This window comes from Diaphorina citri, unplaced genomic scaffold, assembly GCF_000475195.1.
Source record: "Diaphorina citri unplaced genomic scaffold, Diaci psyllid genome assembly version 1.1 scaffold786, whole genome shotgun sequence".
Classification (NCBI taxonomy): Eukaryota; Metazoa; Arthropoda; class Insecta; order Hemiptera; family Psyllidae; genus Diaphorina; species Diaphorina citri.
The window spans coordinates 18,315-38,554 of NW_007378219.1; the positions used below are offsets into that span (position 1 = coordinate 18,315).

Consider the following 20,240-nt stretch of genomic DNA (forward strand, 5'->3'; position numbering starts at 1 on the left):
AGTGGAAAATAATATTGACAGTTGAAATACAAAAACACAAACACATGTCAATTCTATGAAGAACGTCTCACTTCTACTTTGTACTTTTCAATCTTTCGTCAGAAAATAATAATAATAAAATCTTTCGTCAGAAAATAAATAAAAACACGTACTTAGGCACCATTTGTAAGTTGTTTGGACAAAGTAGGAAGTGTTGTTGGTCAGAAGTTGTTCAAGAAATGATGTATATCATTAAGCTCTTTGTTTTGTCTGATGATGTTTCAGATAGATGAGCTGAGCTTTACTCTCCAGTTTAGATAACTTGTTGACACTAGGTTCCATCTGAGTGACGTGATTCATTGTTTGGACAAAGTAGGAAGTGTTGTTGGTCAGAAGTTGTTCAAGAAATGATGTATATCATTAAGCTCTTTGTTTTGCCTGATGATGTTTCAGATAGATGAGCTGAGCTTTACTCTCCAGTTTAGATAACTTGTTGACACTAGGTTCCATCTGAGTGACGTGATTCTCGTAGGAACTCCCCATGTTGACTCTCTTCTGTCCATACACTACTTTGCCATCAAACTCATCAGCAGGGATTTCTAGTTTATCATCCACCTGCTGGATGGTTACGTTTAGATGTTCCTCTATTTCTCCCAACATTCGCTTCTCGTCAAACCAAATGCAACAACCTGGAGACAAAATAATAACATGTAGTACGTAATGATTAGGTCACCCCTGGGTTTACAATCTTAGTTACAGTACATTTTGTTTTTTAGTACAGACTGTTTGAGCACTTTCTTTGAGCACGTTCATTATAGTAGACCCCAGCCTTAGTGAACCTTAGAAAAACCAATCATAGTACAGACTGTTTGAGCACTTTCTTTGAGCACGTTCATTATAGTAGACCCCAGCCTTAGTGAACCTTAGAAAAACCAATCAGTGATTTGAGTAGTTTAGTGAACTGTAGATATTATGATGCAGTTCCAACGCGGTCCGAAAAGTACAGAATGAAAACTAGATACTTTGACCCCACCTGGAATAAACCCCTGAAAACTCATTCCTTACGAATTAAGTATGACTGACAGGAGAAACATGGGTACTTGTGAGTTACCTTTAACATCAGTGAGTTGTGTATTACTGCAGTTGCGGCCTCGCGTGGCACACCATTCACCATGGTACCCGACAGGAGAAAAATGGGTACTTGTGAGTTACCTTTAACATCAGTGAGTTGTGTATTACTGCAGTTGCGGCCTCGCGTGGCACACCATTCACCATGGTACCATACTTTCTCCGGTACTGTGGATACTAAGGATATAGCCAGACCCATTCTCTCTGCTCTACCTACACGACCTATGCGATGTACATAGTTAGCCTTGTCATCAGGGAGAGTCATGTTGATGATGAATGGAAGACCCGATATGTCGATACCTAAGGGACATGAGATAATACATAGCTTTTTAAAAATGTTACTTGTGCTCTAAAAAATGATTTCATTCAAGGGTTCTAGGTTCAATTTCTGATTTACCTTGTAAGCGCTAGTTCGCGGATTCGATTCCACCTCGGGGCAAATTTTATAATAATACCTAAGGGACATGAGATAATACATAGCTTTTAAAAAATGGTACTTATGCTCTAAAAAATGATCTCATTCAAGGGTTCTAGGTTCAATTTCTGATTTACCTTGTAAGCGCTAGTTCGCGGATTCGATTCCACCTCGGGGCAAATTTTATAATTTTCATCCTAAACAGATAAAGTTCGTTCTCGGAACGGCTGGCTTTCTCCTATCCTGTCTTCTTTCTCCCTTGCTGTCGGGACGATGAGACTTTAGCAGATAAGTTCCCTCTATATGTATATATATAAAAAAATAATGACTGTCATGCCTCAGCTGAAATTCACGAGCTTTCTTCAGTTGTATATTACCTAATTTTGTTTGTTCATTTTAACTCGAATTTTATGTTTCATTAACATTGTATTATTGATTTTATTATTCCCTTGGCTTCCTGATTTTTCAACCAATTTTGTTTCACTTATACCTTGGGTATGTTTGTTTTCTTGAGTTGAAGGTATAATTAACATAAATCTTCACATGTAATTTTTATGTTTATGATTTTATATGTATTGTAAATCTTTCTTACCTATATTTTAAATCCAATTCAGATCTTTCTATTATCTCGTATAGAACTATGTATTTCATTATTTATAAACGCTTCAGATATTTATGGAATAACTATCTATTATTTCAAAGGTATAATTAACATAAATCTTCACATGTAATTTTTAAGTTTATGATTTTATATGTATTGTAAATCTTTCTTACCTATATTTTAACTCAGATCTTTCTATTATCTCGTATAGAACTATGTATTTCATTATTTATAAACGCTTCAGATATTTATGGAATAACTATCTATTATTTCATAAAAATATTATTTTCTCACGCCACACCTAATGCAGGTATTTTAGATATTCATTCTCTCGTTGTTCTGTTATTACTTTTAAGTTTTTGTTTAATCCATACACTTTTTGATGGTAAATAAATGTATTCTTCAGTTGTCAAATTAAAACTTTACTTTCATAAAAAGTGAAATAAAACGGATTTTTTTTTCTTTTTTTTACATTTTAAAAGTAGGTAGGTATTTTTTATTACAAAGAGAATTTCAGACTTTCTTAAAATTATTTTCATATTTTACAAAATTCATTAGACATCAATCCTGGAGTTGTATAGGAGAAATCCAGCCGTTTTGAGAACGAACTTTAAAAGATAAAGTTCGCCCCGCGCGGGAGACGAACCCGCGACCAGAGGCATCTGTAATTCAACTTTAAAAGACATTATTTTGTAAATATTCTTAAAATTAATGAACATTTTAAATATTATCTTTTTGACCTTTTCCTATTGTTTATATTATTCTTGTTCAATATTGTTAAAAATAAAGTACTTGGAAAAAAAAATGACATGACTTACCCGGTCTTGCGTTGTCCCGGGCATGCACGCCATCTGTTTGAATGTGAGATCGTAGTCTCCCCCAGGTCTCATCTTGCTGAGGATCTATCTTAACCACCACATGATGCACAGTCTCTGGCACTGCATCCTCGCCCTTGAGATCTACCCAGGTCGGGAAATACATGAGACGCTCAGCCATCTTCTTCACGTCGAAATCATGCAGCGTGGCAGAACACACAATCATTTGCAGACGCTTCCCATCACTCGTGATCTTTGGGATTTGCTTATGCATGCGATCAATCAAATTACTGGAACGAGAAGAATAATGGATCAGCAAAATACAAAATAATATTTTTCAAAGAAGAACTCTGTAAAATTACGAAAAAAAAAGATACATAACTAGGTAGGTAGCTATCTATCTATACTCTACAAAAAAAGTGTTGTAAAAAAGATTAAAGCAGAAGTGCCACATTTGCATTTGCTGAATGAGTACCTCTGTGTAGGATCTAATGTAGAACACTTACCCATATCCCTGTTTCAATAAGCCATCAGCTTCATCCAGGACAAAGAAATGATAATTAGGACCTAGTGGATCAGCAAAATACAAAATAATATTTTTCAAAGAAGAACTCTGTAAAATTACGAAAAAAAAAAAAAAAAGATACATAACTAGGTAGGTAGCTATCTATCTATACTCTACAAAAAAAGCGTTGTAAAAAAGATTAAAGCAGAAGTGCCACATTTGCATTTGCGGAATGAGTACCTCTGTGTAGGATCTAATGTAGAACACTTACCCATATCCCTGTTTCAATAAGCCATCAGCTTCATCCAGGACAAAGAATCTACAGTGTGTCAATGACAAGTGTCCTCCCGAGATGAGATCCTCCATCCTACCAGGTGTTCCAACAACAATATCAACACCACTGGATAATACAGACATCTGATCTTTTACATTTACACCTCCAATGATGAGAAGTTCTCGGATCTGAAATGTAACAAAATTTGAGATTTACTCTTTATTCTTTCAGATGAACTTTGTCTCATTAGATTTGTCTTGTACCTGAGGGTAGTCTTATCAGACAAATGGGGGTAGGTACAAAATATAATGGGGGTAGGTATAAACTTTCATGAGTGAATCTAAGTAGGTATAGATCACTAAGACTAAGTAGGTCTGAGTGTATTTACCAAGGATATCGGAAGGCGACTCATTGAGAGGTCAGGAGATCAAAGAGCCGCTGCATTTCTCACACAGAGAATATCTCTTGTGATTCAGTGTGGGAACTCTGCAGCAGCTATGGGAACACTGCCAATGGGCTTGTCATTAGATGAGATGTTTTATATAGGTATTGAGTTGATTGTTTTAATACATATTTTTCCTCTTGAAGGGCTAACATAGTAGGTATATCTATTTCTAAGGTTGCAGACTTTAGACATCCTACATAAAAGCCTGAAGTTTCCTATTCAAGCTTTATTTTCACATGTAGGACCAAAATTTAGCTTTAAATATAAATTTTAAACTAAACATTACCTTGGGATCAGTGATGAATTTCTTGAACTTTATAATCTGATTGAAAGTTTGTTCTGCAAGCTCCCTGGAGGGTTCTATAATAATAGCTTGAGGTGCATTATTGACTAGTTTCACAGGACCTGCACTCACATCAGCAGATTCTGAATGTTTTACATTTTGTTTGGGAGCATTACACACAGCAATATAATCTTTGGGTGGTTCATGTTTAAACGGTGTTGCTCCAAAGTTGAAAGACATTTCAGCATTTTTCAACACAACTGCTGGATAAAATGCAGAGTTCTTTAACTGCTGACTGATGTTGAAAGCAAGCCCTAGGTGTTGTCCATTCTTGGTGAAGGCTACTGTCATGTTATCAAGATCCAGAAGACATCCAATCACATCATGCATTCCAAATGCTTCACCATAATTGTCAAACTGTTTGTTGTTGGATTTCTTTCCTGTTCCACCAAATCCAAAACCAAATCTATCGGTACCCAGATCTCTTACAGCTTGACTAGTAGACCAACCCACACGGCATAGACCTTCATCTGTGACAGTAGCTTCATAGTAATATTTTCCTCTGCCATACACCCCTGTTGAAAAATAAAATGTAAGGTGTAGGCACTGAGAGACTAACTATTCACGAAATACAATGAGTAAAAGGTAGGTAGGTAGGTACAATGAACAGTTTTCACTTTTACTCATTTATATTTTTGTCAGTATGATTTCCAACCTCCGATAGGAGAGGAACCACACAAAGAAGAAGTACCTTTTTTTCCAACAGCTCTCAAACAATTTGCCTGATTCAAATAAACTTTGACAAACATATTCCACCTATTTGAGCCTATAAAGATCCTTTTTGTAAGTTCACTGAACTACTATATGGATACAAGAAGTAATAGATTTAAATAGTTACCTTTATTGGCACGGCAAGTCAGTATGATTTCCAACCTCCGATAGGAGAGGAACCACACAAAGAAGAAGTACCTTTTTTGCCAACAGCTCTCAAACAATTTGCCTGATTCAAATAAACTTTGACAAACATATTCCACCTATTTGAGCCTATGGAGAACTTATAAAGATCCTTTTTGTAAGTTCACTGAACTACTATATGGATACAAGAAGTAATAGATTTAAATAGTTACCTTTATTGGCACGGCAACCATGCCACTCTTTCTGTTCTCTGGACTGACATCGTAATCCTTCTGGAGTAATAGCCATGGCAGTATCTCTGTCCCAAACACTAAGGATCCAGGTGGGTGAAATTACCTGTGCTTTGGCTTTACCTTGACCTTTTCCAGCCTGAATCTCCTTCAGTGTCTCGCACACAATTTGAATGATGGGCAGACAGAAAGCTCCAGTCTTACCGCTACCAGTTTCTGCTGCCATGAGTACATCTCCACCTCCAAGGATGAGAGGAATAGCTTCAGCCTGGACATCAGTTGGTAGTAACCAGTCCATTTCTTCAACTGCTTTACCGATTTCAGGCAAAACTCCCATTTCTTCAAAAGCTGCCATAGCTCTACACTTGTTTGATCAGTAGGATTATTCCACTAACTGAAAGCTGAAATAGATAATAGATAGTTGCCTGCAGAAGATTTATAGATTATCGATTTATACAATACACCTTTACTGAAGCCACTTTTCAGCTTTTCAATACTAAAAACTAAAATTTTTAAAATTTATTTGCCGTTGCCGCCAGTCGCTGAGGTGTTGCCGGAGCCAATTTCAGGCAAAACTCCCATTTCTTCAAAAGCTGCCATAGCTCTAGACTTGTTTGATCAGTAGGATTATTCCACTAGCCACTAGCCACTAGCTGAAATAGATAATAGATAGTTGCCTGCAGTAGATTTATAATTATCGATTTGAAGCCACTTTTCAGCTTTTCAATACTAAAAACTAAAATTTTTAAAATTTATTTGCCGTTGCCGCCAGTCGCTGAGGTGTTGCCGGATTGCAGATCTATTTGGCCGGGCCTATTTATATTGGGGCTGTTGCAAAAAAAAATATTCCACATACCTACCTAGAAAATTTCAAGAGTCGACATTTTTCATTTAAATTCTACTTTTAAAACGTTCGAAATGCATTTTGTCTGCAAAATTCTTCAGCAAAAATTGTATACCAAACCAAGAATTTTTTCACGGATGTTAACATCCGTGAAAAAATTCATGTTGAAATCGTTAGCCGGGCCCGTACGGTACGGCCACAGATCAAGTGGTAAACTTGGCCCGGCCAATATTTTCAATGTAAACATAACCTTAAAATATTATTATTCCTTCCCCTCCCCTCCGTCCTTATCAGTCCTGTGCTGTGTCCTGTAAAGAATCCAGGAATTCTAGGATTTAAAGCAAGGATTCTGCCATTTCCTGTGGCATCCCTTGTCTCCAGCTCTCCAGTGTGGTGTAGAAAATTAATATAAAAGGAACTCCCTTTGATAAGGAGTATCTTCATCTACCCAGAGGAATCTGTACCCTAGTGTGTAGTGTGGTGCCAGTAATATTTCTTGCAAGGTCCTGCTGTCAGTAGGGATAATCCTGAACAATCATTCATAGGCAGACCAAGTGATTACATACAGAGCATGTCTGTAGAAGAGATAAAACAGTGTGTTGCATCCAGGTAAGTACTCCTGGGAAATCAGTCTCATTCTATAAGGTGCTCTGGGCTTTAGTTAGGTACTTTATAGCTAACTAGCCGAAATCTGTCACTTCACTCCAGATTTCTGCTAGTAAATCCTTAAGGCATGGCTGTTCATGTCACTCATCCATTTAGTGGTCTTGCTCAACGTAGCTTAACAAAAACGAACCAGAAAATAGCCTATAACCTTCATGGGAGTGCAAGCAATAAGTTCACAAAGTTTCATAGCAATCGGATGAGTGGTTTGGTCAGGCATAAAGTTTGAACAAACACACACACAAACAAATTCATTTTTATATATTAGATGAGTCTAAATTTCCCTGCCTTACATTTGTGGGCCAGTCTAGTTATCTTGGAGGGTAGCATCCCTTCCTTGGAAGCACTAGTGTGTGGGTTCAATTACCAGTCAGGCAAAGTTTATTCTTACTTGGCTTTCTCCTATTTTGTCTTCCTCCTCAGTATGATCTTGGGACAATAAAACCTCATTGTTACAGTTCCCTCTATCAAATATATACAAAGGAAATACATTTGTGGTACTTGTGCAGAAGTCACGTCAGTGAAAGATTGCTACCAAAGGAACTGGTACAAATGAGCAGTGACCAGTGTTATTATAAGGTTAGGTTAAACGCAAAAAGGGGGTTTTCACAATTAGAGCAGTGATTAGTGTTATTATAGGGTTAGGTTAAATACAAAAAAGAGCTTTCTTTTCTACTGTTGTGGCTTCTGTATAGTTACCACATTTGTAATTAACTTGGCTATTTTTTATTGTTCATTCCAATTTTTGTTGAGTGTAAAATCTATACTTATGTATTTGTTTCAGACTGGATAGCATGGACATGCATGCTGACTCGGATGATAATGATGATGATGGAGAAGATTGGGATGAAATTGATGAAGATTTTGCCATGAATGAACCAATTCCATGTTTATTTCAATCCAAAAACTGCACGAACTCTTTGGGTTCATTAGAAAAAGCTATTCTCCATTTGAAACACCATCATAATCTAGGTAAAATAGTATATTAGTCTGAATAAAGAGAAATATATAGGTAATATCGGAACTTAGTAATGGGTAATCCCAGAGAAATGACAGATCCAGGGGCGGAAAAATAATTTCCAGACTTGCCATGTGAAAGGCTTACAATGAAACTTGGATCTAGAGGTGTAGTGGGGACTTTCCTCAAAAAAAAAAAAAAAAATATTAAATTGAAAATGCTGAGTAAAACCAGGGTAAGGAATGGAAAGGGAAGAGGGAAATATGTCCAAGGAGACCTAACTGTATCAATTCAATATTGTCCTTTTTGATTTCATTTCAGATTTTCTGGAACTAAAACTGGTTCACAAAATGGACTGCTATTTGTTTATAAAACTAATCAATTACATTCGTAAACACAATGTATCTCCAGAAGACATTTTGCAGTGTATTACATCTAGTAAGGGTGATAATACTAAACTACCTTGGTCATCAGATGAGTTTATGAAACCTCAGATACCTAATGATCCCTGGTTGATGTATGGTAAGTTCTCAAGTCTCTTATCATTCTATCTATTTTTAATTTTCAATTAGACTTGAAAGGTTTTCAAAGGGGGAGGAGATCGTAAGTTGACCTTCTACTAGATGTGGGGAAAACCTCTAGTACACTTGTTTCTAAAAATGGCAATAATTGAACACTATTCTGTGTATTTCAGATTATGATGATATTGAAGAATCAGTGGAAGATTGTCCCCCACTGAATGGAGTTCATCATGTTAATGTAGAACACGGCAGAATCACCATGAGTCAGGAACATTATGCTTCACTGTTAAGTCAAGTCAAACTTCTTACTCAGAAGGTGAGACCATAAAATATTCAACACTAAGTAATCTAAGTATCAAGTTGACAAGGAGAGTGTGGAAGAAAAATGCTTCATTAGACTTTTATGAGTCTATTAGAACTCATGTTGCAATTTTAAATTATTCACTTAGCCAGTCTGGTTAGCTTGGACTTGTTAGTTTACCCCGACCGTAGATCAAGACTGATCCTCACATAAAGTCTTACCTTCTATCAATGGAATTCAGATATCGCTCCAGATTGTCACAGTCTAATTTAGTTCTACAGAAGATGAGAGCCCGGTCCATGTTTTGTTTATCAATAGCACGAACACAATACTCGCCCTTGAGTAGTTTCACAGCTTCTGAGTATGTTTCAGGTGTATTGTTACCTGGAAACAAATACAGAGGTCATTAAGGGATAGTGTAAGGAGTGAAGCAATCGTAGACGTTTTACATTACAACTCTTGCCTCGTTTTCATTTCTTGACATTCGCGTGCCTCACGATGTTTTTTTTTATTATTATTTATTTTATTATTATTATTATTATTATTATTATTATTATTATTATTATTATTATTATTATTATTATTATTATTATTATTATTATTATTATTATTATTATTATTATTATTATTATTATTATTATTATTATTATTATTATTATTATTATTATTATTATTATTATTATTATTATTATTATTATTATTATTATTATTATTATTATTATTATTATTATTATTATTATTATTATTATTATTATTATTATTATTATTATTATTATTATTATTATTATTATTATTATTATTATTATTATTATTATTATTATTATTATTATTATTATTATTATTATTATTATTATTATTATTATTATTATTATTATTATTATTATTATTATTATTATTATTATTATTATTATTATTATTATTATTATTATTATTATTATTATTATTATTATTATTATTATTATTATTATTATTATTATTATTATTATTATTATTATTATTATTATTATTATTATTATTATTATTATTATTATTATTATTATTATTATTATTATTATTATTATTATTATTATTATTATTATTATTATTATTATTATTATTATTATTATTATTATTATTATTATTATTATTATTATTATTATTATTATTATTATTATTATTATTATTATTATTATTATTATTATTATTATTATTATTATTATTATTATTATTATTATTATTATTATTATTATTATTATTATTATTATTATTATTATTATTATTATTATTATTATTATTATTATTATTATTATTATTATTATTATTATTATTATTATTATTATTATTATTATTATTATTATTATTATTATTATTATTATTATTATTATTATTATTATTATTATTATTATTATTATTATTATTATTATTATTATTATTATTATTATTATTATTATTATTATTATTATTATTATTATTATTATTATTATTATTATTATTATTATTATTATTATTATTATTATTATTATTATTATTATTATTATTATTATTATTATTATTATTATTATTATTATTATTATTATTATTATTATTATTATTATTATTATTATTATTATTATTATTATTATTATTATTATTATTATTATTATTATTATTATTATTATTATTATTATTATTATTATTATTATTATTATTATTATTATTATTATTATTATTATTATTATTATTATTATTATTATTATTATTATTATTATTATTATTATTATTATTATTATTATTATTATTATTATTATTATTATTATTATTATTATTATTATTATTATTATTATTATTATTATTATTATTATTATTATTATTATTATTATTATTATTATTATTATTATTATTATTATTATTATTATTATTATTATTATTATTCTGGGGGTAGGTACAAAATATAATGGGGGTAGGTATAAACTTTCATGAGTGAATCTAAGTAGGTATAGAGCACTAAGACTAAGTAGGTCTGAGTGTATTTACCAAGGATATCGGAAGGCGACTCATTGAGAGGTCAGGAGATCAAAGAGCCACTGCATTTCTCACACAGAGAATATCTCTTGTGATTCAGCGTGGGAACTCTGCAGCAGCTATGGGAACACTGCCAATGGGCTTGTTGTTAGATGAGATGTTTTATATAGGTATTGAGTTGATTGTTTTAATACATATTTTTCCTCTTGAAGGGCTAACATAGTAGGTATATCTATTGTTTAAAAATTCATTATCATTTCAAGAAGGATAAGGTCTTAATTTAGACAAATTATTTTTGTTTGCTTGAAAAATGTCCTGTCCAAGGCACCGGACCAAAAACTAAGCGTTCTACAGTCTACACCTCTCGGCCATGTGGATATTACTGATGGTTCATCATTTGAGAAGCAATACTGTGTGTGGTAACTTGCCGTTTTAGATAGCTTTTATTTGTTGTCCAAAATTCCTTTGGAGTGTGTAAAATAAATATTATACCCTCAATGAAAAATCGGACCGAAAACATAATACTCACCTTATCCTAAGAGGATACGAAGTATGAAAAGAAGAAAACAATATTCTGACGTCTAAATATGTAACACTCACCTTTTGACCAAGTAAATCTACTCGCACTTCCTTCTTCTAATATTTTATCTTGATAACGTCAACTCCATGTAATCATGACAAAAAAAGTCACAGTACAAAATGCAGTCGAGCTTCGTAAAATATGAAAAATTCAAATCATATTATATTAAATAGGTCTCGTCATTTTTTCCACGAATAAAATGAAAATAAAATTAGATACTGAATAATAAATACATGGAGCGGCAATACGCGGAAATGAAAAGTAAATAGTCATGTGAGTCGTGAATTTGCCACAAATAATTGATTATTTGACTGTGTTTTCAGACGTGTACAAAGACCTGGTCACATTCTGGGATAACGTGCACACTGTAGACATGTCTGTCATGACCAGACTTATCTATTCCGATGTCCAGATCCTCACCCTCCCCCCTGACACCATCGTAACGTCATCATCTACACTAACCAGTATTGACCTCAACTCTCGCACCACTACCAGCTCCTGTGTTAACTTCTCGTCGTCCTTCTGTCTCGAGGCGAGACAAGACACCAGACTCAATTGTCTCGTTGGATATTTTGATACGTATTTCGATCTGCCTTCGCCTGTAGAGTTCTCAACGAGTCCTATCAGTACGCCTACACATTGGAAACAGAGTATATTTCTACTCAAGACTCCGATTACATTGAGCAAAGGTGAGTCAAGATGAGAACTAGGAGGGGTCAATCCGAGAAGTCCCTAAATCCACTTTTACTTTTCAGTGAAGCAAGACATGGACTTCTTGCACTCAAAGTGAGTTAGTAATCATCCAAAATTCCACCTTAAATTCTAAATTAATTGTGAATAACTTGAGATTTAGTACCTAAATGATGTACATATGTATAACCATCATCATTGGAATTGGATAGAGCCCAATGCTAGCTTTCCGCAATACTGAAATTCATTTCCTATTGTCCTTATGTTTGAAATGTTCAAGGTGAAAAGCTGGAAGGAACTTTGACGTGTGAACGTATGGACAATGACTCGAGATCTCTCAACATTACCATTTCCTTCCGGGAAACTACTCAGGTCTATCAATTACAGTGAGAGTACTCCTTAACACTAACGCGGTAAAATGGTTCTCCAGATACAGTGATGAAATCCTACTCAAATGTAAAACCATGTATTTCAAATCCTGGTTCTCTAGATACAGTGATGAAATCCTACTCAAATGTAAAACCATGTATTTCAAATCCAGGGAAGCATTGTGAAGTGAACCACAGTAATGATTGGTGATGATATTGATGATAATGATTGTAACATCTTGATGGACGATTGTAAGGACTGTTTTTATTCTATGCCATTTGTTCGAAACTTATGTGGTGTTGTTTATACATAGTGTGTGAATTGTTCACCTATACCAGGTTAGTCTACAATGTTTCTCATTAGATTTTAAGTTACAACTCGACAAGTTTGGACAAGTCGTGAAAAGTGAGTAGTAATAGTAATACCTAGTAGTTGCCATAGCGATGAAACAAAATTGTTCAAATTTTAATTTCTAACTTCTACCCGTGTGCAAAAGCTCAAAATTCCAGCCTAGTTAGATTGAGCAGCGCATCTGCCTTGTAAGCGCTAGATCGCTGGCTCGCACCACTACCAGCTCCTGTGTTAACTTCTCGTCGCCCTTCTGTCTCGAGGCGAGACAAGACACCAGACTCAATTGTCTCGTTGGATATTTTGATACGTATTTCGATCTGCCTTCGCCTGTAGAGTTCTCAACGAGTCCTATCAGTACGCCTACACATTGGAAACAGAGTATATTTCTACTCAAGACTCCGATTGGTACCTAGAAAATTTCAAGAGTCGACATTTTTCATTTAAATTCTACTTTTAAAACATTCGAAATGCATTTTGTCTGCAAAATTCTTCAGCAAAAATTAAATACCAAACCAAGAATTTTTTCACGGATGTTCATGTTGAAATCGTTAGCCGGGCCCGTACGGTACGGCCACAGATTAAGTGGTAAACTTGGCCCGGCCAATATTTTCAATGTAAACATAACCTTAAAATATTAGTATTCCTTCCCCTCCCCTCCGTCCTTATCAGTCCTGTGTCCTGTAAAGAATCCAGGAATTCCAGGATTTAAAGCAAGGATTCTGCCATTTCCTGTGGCATCCCTTGTCTCCAGCTCTCTAGTGTGGTGTAGAAAATTAATATAAAAGGAATTCCCTTTGATAAGGAGTATCTTCATCTACCCAGAGGTATCTGTACCCTAGTGTGTAGTGTGGTGCCAGTAATATTTCTTGCAAGGTCCTGCTGTCAGTAGGGATAATCCTGAACAATCATTCATAGGCAGACCAAGTGATTACATACAGAGCATGTCTGTAGAAGAGATGAAACAGTGTGTTGCATCCAGGTAAGTACTCCTGGGTAATCAGTCTCATTCTATAAGGTGCTCTGGGCTTTAGTTAGGTACTTTATAGCTAACTAGCCGAAATCTGTCACTTCACTCCAGATTTCTGCTAGTAAATCCTTAAGGCATGGCTGTTCATGTCACTCATCCATTTAGTGGTCTTGCTCAACGTAGCTTAACAAAAACGAACCAGAAAATAGCCTATAACCTTCATGGGAGTGCAAGCAATAAGTTCACAAAGTTTCATAGCAATCGGATGAGTGGTTTGGTCAGGCATAAAGTTTGAACAAACACACACACAAACAAATTCATTTTTATATATTAGATGAGTCTAAATTTCCCTACCTTACATTTGTGGGCCAGTCTAGTTATCTTGGAGGGTAGCATCCCTTCCTTGGAAGCACTAGTGTGTGGGTTCAATTACCAGTCAGGCAAAGTTTATTCTTACTTGGCTTTCTCCTATTTTGTCTTCCTCCTCAGTATGATCTTGGGACTATAAAACCTCATTGTTACAGTTCCCTCTATCAAATATATACAAAGGAAATACATTTGTGGTACTTGTGCAGAAGTCATGTCAGTGAAAGATTGCTACCAAAGGAACTGGTACAAATGAGCAGTGACCAGTGTTATTATAAGGTTAGGTTAAACGCAAAAAGGGCTTTTCACAATTAGAGCAGTGATTAGTGTTATTATAGGGTTAGGTTAAATACAAAAAAGAGCTTTCTTTTCTATTGTTGTGGCTTCTGTATAGTTACCACATTTGTAATTAACTTGGCTATTTTTTATTGTTCATTCCAATTTTTGTTGAGTGTAAAATCTATACTTATGTATTTGTTTCAGACTGGATAGCATGGACATGCATGCTGACTCGGATGATAATGATGCGTCAGTGAAAGATTGCTACCAAAGGAACTGGTACAAACAAGCAGTGACCAGTGTTATTGTAAGGTTAGGTTAAACGCAAAAAGGGGTTTTCACAATTAGAGCAGTGATTAGTGTTATTATAGGGTTAGGTTAAATACAAAAAAGAGCTTTCTTTTCTACTGTTGTGGCTTCTGTATAGTTACCACATTTTGTAATTAACTTGGCTATTTTTTATTGTTCATTCTAATTTTTGTTGAGTGTAAAATCTATACTTATGTATTTGTTTCAGACTGGATAGCATGGAAATGCATGCTGACTCGGATGATAATGATGATGATGGAGAAGATTGGGATGAAATTGATGAAGATTTTGCCATGAATGAACCAATTCCATGTTTATTTCAATCCAAAAACTGCACGAACTCTTTGGGTTCATTAGAAAAAGCTATTCTCCATTTGAAACACCATCATAATCTAGGTAAAATAGTATATTAGTCTGAATAAAGAGAAATATATAGGTAATATCAGAACTTAGTAATGGGTAATCCCAGAGAAATGACAGATCCAGGGGCGGAAAAATAATTTCCAGACTTGCCATGTGAAAGGCTTACAATGAAACTTGGATCTAGAGGTGTAGTGGGGACTTTCCTCAAAAAAAAAAAAAAAAATATTAAATTGAAAATGCTGAGTAAAACCAGGGTAAGGAATGGAAAGGGAAGAGGGAAATATGTCCAAGGAGACCTAACTGTATCAATTCAATATTGTCCTTTTTGATTTCATTTCAGATTTTCTGGAACTAAAACTGGTTCACAAAATGGACTGCTATTTGTTTATAAAACTAATCAATTACATTCGTAAACACAATGTATCTCCAGAAGACATTTTGCAGTGTATTACATCTAGTAAGGGTGATAATACTAAACTACCTTGGTCATCAGATGAGTTTATGAAACCTCAGATTCCTAATGATCCCTGGTTGATGTATGGTAAGTTCTCAAGTTTACTACACCGATAAAATGTGACTGATAGTCTCTTATCATTCTATCTATTTTTAATTTTCAATTAGACTTGAAAGGTTTTCAAAGGGGGAGGAGATTGTAAGTTGACCTTCTACCAGATGTGAGGAAAACCTCTAGTACACTTGTTTCTAAAAATGGCAATAATTGAACACTATTCTGTGTATTTCAGATTATGATGATATTGAAGAATCAGTGGAAGATTGTCCCCCACTGAATGGAGTTCATCATGTTAATGTAGAACACGGCAGAATCACCATGAGTCAAGAACATTATGCTTCACTGTTAAGTCAAGTCAAAGTTCTTACTCAGAAGGTGAGACCATAAAATGTTCAACACTAAGTAATCCAAGTATCAAGTTGACAAGGTGTCATGTAACAAATTCAACAGAAGAAAATTGAGTTCTAATTTTTCCATGGTCGACATCTCATCTTTTTCCTTCTATCAAATTATACATTTCTCATTCATTCAAATATGAATGCGTGCAGTTTTTATTTCATAATAGTTGGCGACGAGGATAAACGTACATGACGAGTGCAAAGAAAATGACACAAGGAGAGTGTGGAAGAAAAAAGCTTCATTAGACTTTTATGAGTCCATTAGAACTCATGTTGCAATTTTAAATTATTCACTTAGCCAGTCTGGTTAGCTTGGAAGGTAGTGCATTGGCTTTGTAAACGCTAGGTCGCGGGTTCGATACCCGCCCGGGACGAGCTTTAAGCTAAACAGTTAAAGTTCGTAGAACATTATGCTTCACTGTTAAGTCAAGTCAAACTTCTTACTCAGAAGGTGAGACCATAAAATGTTCAACACTAAGTAATCTAAGTATCAAGTTGACAAGGAAAAATGCTTCATTAGACTTTTATGAGTCTATTAGAACTCATGTTGCAATTTTAAATTATTCACTTAGCCAGTCTGGTTAGCTTGGAAGGTAGTGCATCGGCTTTGTAAACGCTAGGTCGCAGGTTCGATTCCCGCCCGGGACGAGCTTTAAGCTAAACAGTTAAAGTTCGTTCTCGGAATGATTGTCTTTCTTCTATCCTATCCTCAATGTAGGGACGATAAGACCTCCGTTGTTAGAGTTCCCTCTATCAAACCTCTTCAAAGAGAAAAATAAAGTGTTGAAATTTTCACTTGAAAATATGTTTGTAATATTTTTTTTTTTTATTTTATTTTTTTTTTTTTTTTTTTCAACCTAGATCTGTTATACTAGTGTTATCTGTTACTATTATGTCCCCTCCAGCTTGCTCGGATGTTAGTGCCATTGTTTTGTTTACTGGAAAGAAAGAAATAGAAAATAGTTGAGCTTAGCCGCTGATGTATTATTATTAGACTGCAAGGGTATTGCTCTTAATAGGTACTCACCACCATTATTGTAAGTCAATCTCTAACCTTTTAGTAAACACCTTCGAGCAGTCCAAGCCATGTTCTGTTCTCATTGAAACTCATCAGTTAGACATAGCTCTCAGGTGCTGGCTTCCGGTATTAACCTTTTGAGACGGAAGTTTGAGGAAAGTAATTTTTGGTACGTATGATGAACCACGTATGTATAGGTACAATGTATCAAATCTTACGCTGGGAAACTTCCCACATAGGGGGTAAAGACCCCAAGCGCTTACATAGTCCCTTATTATTACCTCTAAAAGTTGTTGGACTAAATGCAGACATTTACTTACTTTCATCGTACTGAGACGTAACTTCACACCCAAGCCATGTTCTGTTCTCATTGAAACTCATCAGTTAGACATAGCTCTCAGGTGCTGGCTTCCGGTATTAACCTTTCGAGACGGAAGTTTGAGGAAAGTAATTTTTGGTACGTATGTAGGTACAATGTATCAAATCTTACGCTGGGAAACTTCCCACATAGGTGGTAAAGACCCCAAGCGCCTACATAGTCCCTTATTATTACCTCTAAAAGTTGTTGGACTAAATGCAGACATTTACTTACTTTCATCGTACTGAGACGTAACTTCACAACTGCTTTGTAAACGCTAGGTCGCGGGTTCGATTCCCGCCCGGGACGAGCTTTAAGCTAAACAGTTAAAGTTCGTTCTCGGAATGATTATCTTTCTTCTATCCTATCCTCAATGTAGGGACGATAAGATCTCCGTTGTTAGAGTTCCCTCTTTCAAACCTATTCAAAAGAAAAATAAAGTGTTGAAATTTTCACTTAAAAATATGTTTGTAATATTTTTTTTCAGCTAGAGGAAAAGAACGCTGAAATAGACATGAGAAACGAGGACATAGCTCAGATGAGGCATCTCATGCAAGATATGTTGAATAAGAAGGAGGAGGACGAGGAGGGAGAGAACAAAACCAGAAGACATGATAAATACTATTTCAACTCCTATGAAGATGCGCACATTCATGCTGAAATGATCAAGGTAAAAATTAAAACAGTAATCTATCATTATCACCTACAGTGATAGAAGTCTGTCGGGAATCAAACCCGGGACCTCTGGTGTGCAGGCCTTGTGTGATACCCACCCGGGCACGGAGGTTGCTCAAAATATTTTGAGGCTAAAATTCCATACTTCGAAGCCGGGACCTCTGGTGTGCAGGCCTTGTGTGATACCCACCCGGGCACGGAGGTTGCTCAAAATATTTTGAGGCTAAAGTTCCATACTTCGGCTGGGATTGACCCCACGCCCTCCCGCTTATGGGTTTCTTCAAATGACAACCAATTGGAACAATACAATACTCCCCCTCTTGTGTTTCAGGATACAGTCAGAACGGAAAGTTACAAGAGTGCGATCCTGAATAACAACTCCCTGTTTAATAACAAGCACGTGATAGATGTTGGTGCTGGTACAGGAATATTATCTATATTTGCAGCTCAGGCAGGTGCTGCTAAGGTGTTTGCTATTGAGAAAAGTGGCACTCCAAGTAAGAACTAATGGTTCTGTGATTTGTAGAACTCACTTGGAAAAAGATCTGCTACGTTGTTTTAATTAAATAATCTACCTTCTTTTTCAAACATAACAGCGCAGCGGTGACCCAATGTACGAGTATACAATGAATATCTAACAAAACTATTCTTTCCAATTGGAACAATACAATTCTCCCCTTCTTGTGTTTCAGGATACAGTCAGAACGGAAAGTTACAAGAGTGCGATCCTGAATAACAAATCCCTGTTTAATAACAAGCATGTGATAGATGTTGGTGCTGGTACAGGAATATTATCTATATTTGCAGCTCAGGCAGGTGCTGCTAAGGTGTTTGCTATTGAGAAAAGTGATATTGCATATGAAACTATCGATATTATCAGGTACGCGTACCTAATTTATTTTGAAAAAAAAAAATCATATTTTATGTTTCCCCCTAAAACACTTAGGAAATATCGGGTTATATCCACCTGAAAGGATTAATTGATTGTTGTTCATAAATAAGTCCAGGGATTTCAGAATAGCCATCAGATTTAAGAGAATCTATTGTAAACAAATTGAAGCTACTAAATTTTAATATGTTGCTACTCAAATCTCTGTTACCCCACCCGAACGTTTTACCTCTCAACCATTGGGGCTGATAATCCACAGAGTAGTATTCCAAGTTTTTCCGGTTCAATTAATGACACTATTTTCATTTATTTTTCCATAGTCCTGTGTAAATATTTTGTTTATAATTTTACATTCTGATTGTTTTCGGCAGGAAAAACAAGTACGACTCTCAAATCGAAGTGTATCATAAACTCCTGGAAGATGTTGAGTTACCTGTAGAGAGCGTGGATATTATTATATCAGAATGGATGGGATACTTCCTGCTGTTTGAAACCATGATAGATTCTGTTATTGATGCTAGGAACCGATTCCTCAAACCTGATGGTGTCGTGTGTCCCAATAGATTCACATTGAGCTTGTGTGGAGCCTATGCAGAAGGTATGAGACAGTTGTGTTTTTCCACTTTGTTTATGCACACTGCCCATCACTCACTGAACGTGAGTCGTGGGCATTAGACCCAAATCCTCAACTGAGAGGTCCCGGGTTCGATTCCCGGCGGGGTCGAAGTTTTTTCGGCTCTGTGCTTGGAGTTCGGGGTGTACTCAGCCTTGTGAGGACAAGTGAGTAGCTACTTTGATCGAGTAGCGATCAGTGGCGGCATTACCTGTGTAAGAAGCTCTCTGCTTAACTGACCGCCACTCACAGAACGTGAGTGGTGGGCATTAGACCCAAATCCTCAACTGAGAGGTCCCGGATTCGATTCCCGGCGGGGTCGAAGTTTTTTCGGCTCTGCTTGGAGTTCGGGGTGCTCTCAGCCTTGTGAGGATAAGTGAGTAGCTACTTTGATCGAGTAGCGATCAGTGGCGGCATTACCTGTGTAAGAAGATTGTGAAGAAGCTCTCTGCTTTGCCACAACTAACCTGGTAAGAGCTAGAGAGAGGGGGAGGAGGGGGAGAAAAGACGAAGACAGAAGGCTAAGTTTTTCTGGATTTTTAGTCCGTCCTTCCTTCATTATTACAATAGTAATAAAAAGGTATAAGGGACGGACTATTGTATTCGCTTCGGTCTAACAAAACTTACCGTGTTATCATGAGAAATTC

The 20,240-nt window shown here is 34.9% G+C and overlaps 3 protein-coding genes and 1 long non-coding RNA gene across 4 annotated transcripts; 3 read left to right on the top strand and 1 right to left on the bottom strand.

Annotated features, from left to right (window-relative positions):
- Positions 1-339: 339 nt before the first annotated feature.
- Positions 340-6,076, bottom strand: LOC103512058 (ATP-dependent RNA helicase Ddx1). Its single transcript, XM_026825655.1, has 6 exons — positions 5,573-6,076; positions 4,449-5,020; positions 3,715-3,905; positions 2,916-3,228; positions 1,192-1,456; positions 340-668 (listed from the first exon to the last, which is right to left on the bottom strand). Exons 1-6 carry the CDS (start codon positions 5,943-5,945, stop codon positions 400-402), a joined length of 1,983 nt encoding a protein of 660 aa, XP_026681456.1. The 5' UTR covers positions 5,946-6,076; the 3' UTR covers positions 340-399.
- LOC113468601 lies at positions 1,883-2,423 on the top strand. Its single transcript, XR_003392292.1, has 2 exons — positions 1,883-2,042; positions 2,225-2,423. It is a non-coding gene; the product is annotated as an uncharacterized LOC113468601 (long non-coding RNA).
- A 5,679-nt stretch (positions 6,077-11,755) lies between the features above and the next one.
- On the top strand, positions 11,756-12,890 carry LOC103512060 (protein arginine N-methyltransferase 3-like). The gene is made up of 3 exons (XM_026825651.1): positions 11,756-12,126; positions 12,408-12,544; positions 12,607-12,890. The coding sequence occupies exons 1-2, from the start codon at positions 11,811-11,813 to the stop codon at positions 12,515-12,517; spliced, it is 426 nt and encodes a 141-aa protein (XP_026681452.1). The 5' UTR covers positions 11,756-11,810; the 3' UTR covers positions 12,518-12,544; positions 12,607-12,890.
- Positions 12,891-13,491: 601 nt separating this feature from the next.
- Positions 13,492-19,655, top strand: LOC103512061 (protein arginine N-methyltransferase 3-like). The gene is made up of 7 exons (XM_026825643.1): positions 13,492-13,826; positions 14,977-15,164; positions 15,472-15,672; positions 15,875-16,017; positions 17,904-18,086; positions 18,784-18,971; positions 19,352-19,655. Exons 1-7 carry the CDS (start codon positions 13,789-13,791, stop codon positions 19,653-19,655), a joined length of 1,245 nt encoding a protein of 414 aa, XP_026681444.1. The 5' UTR covers positions 13,492-13,788.
- Positions 19,656-20,240: the final 585 nt, after the last annotated feature.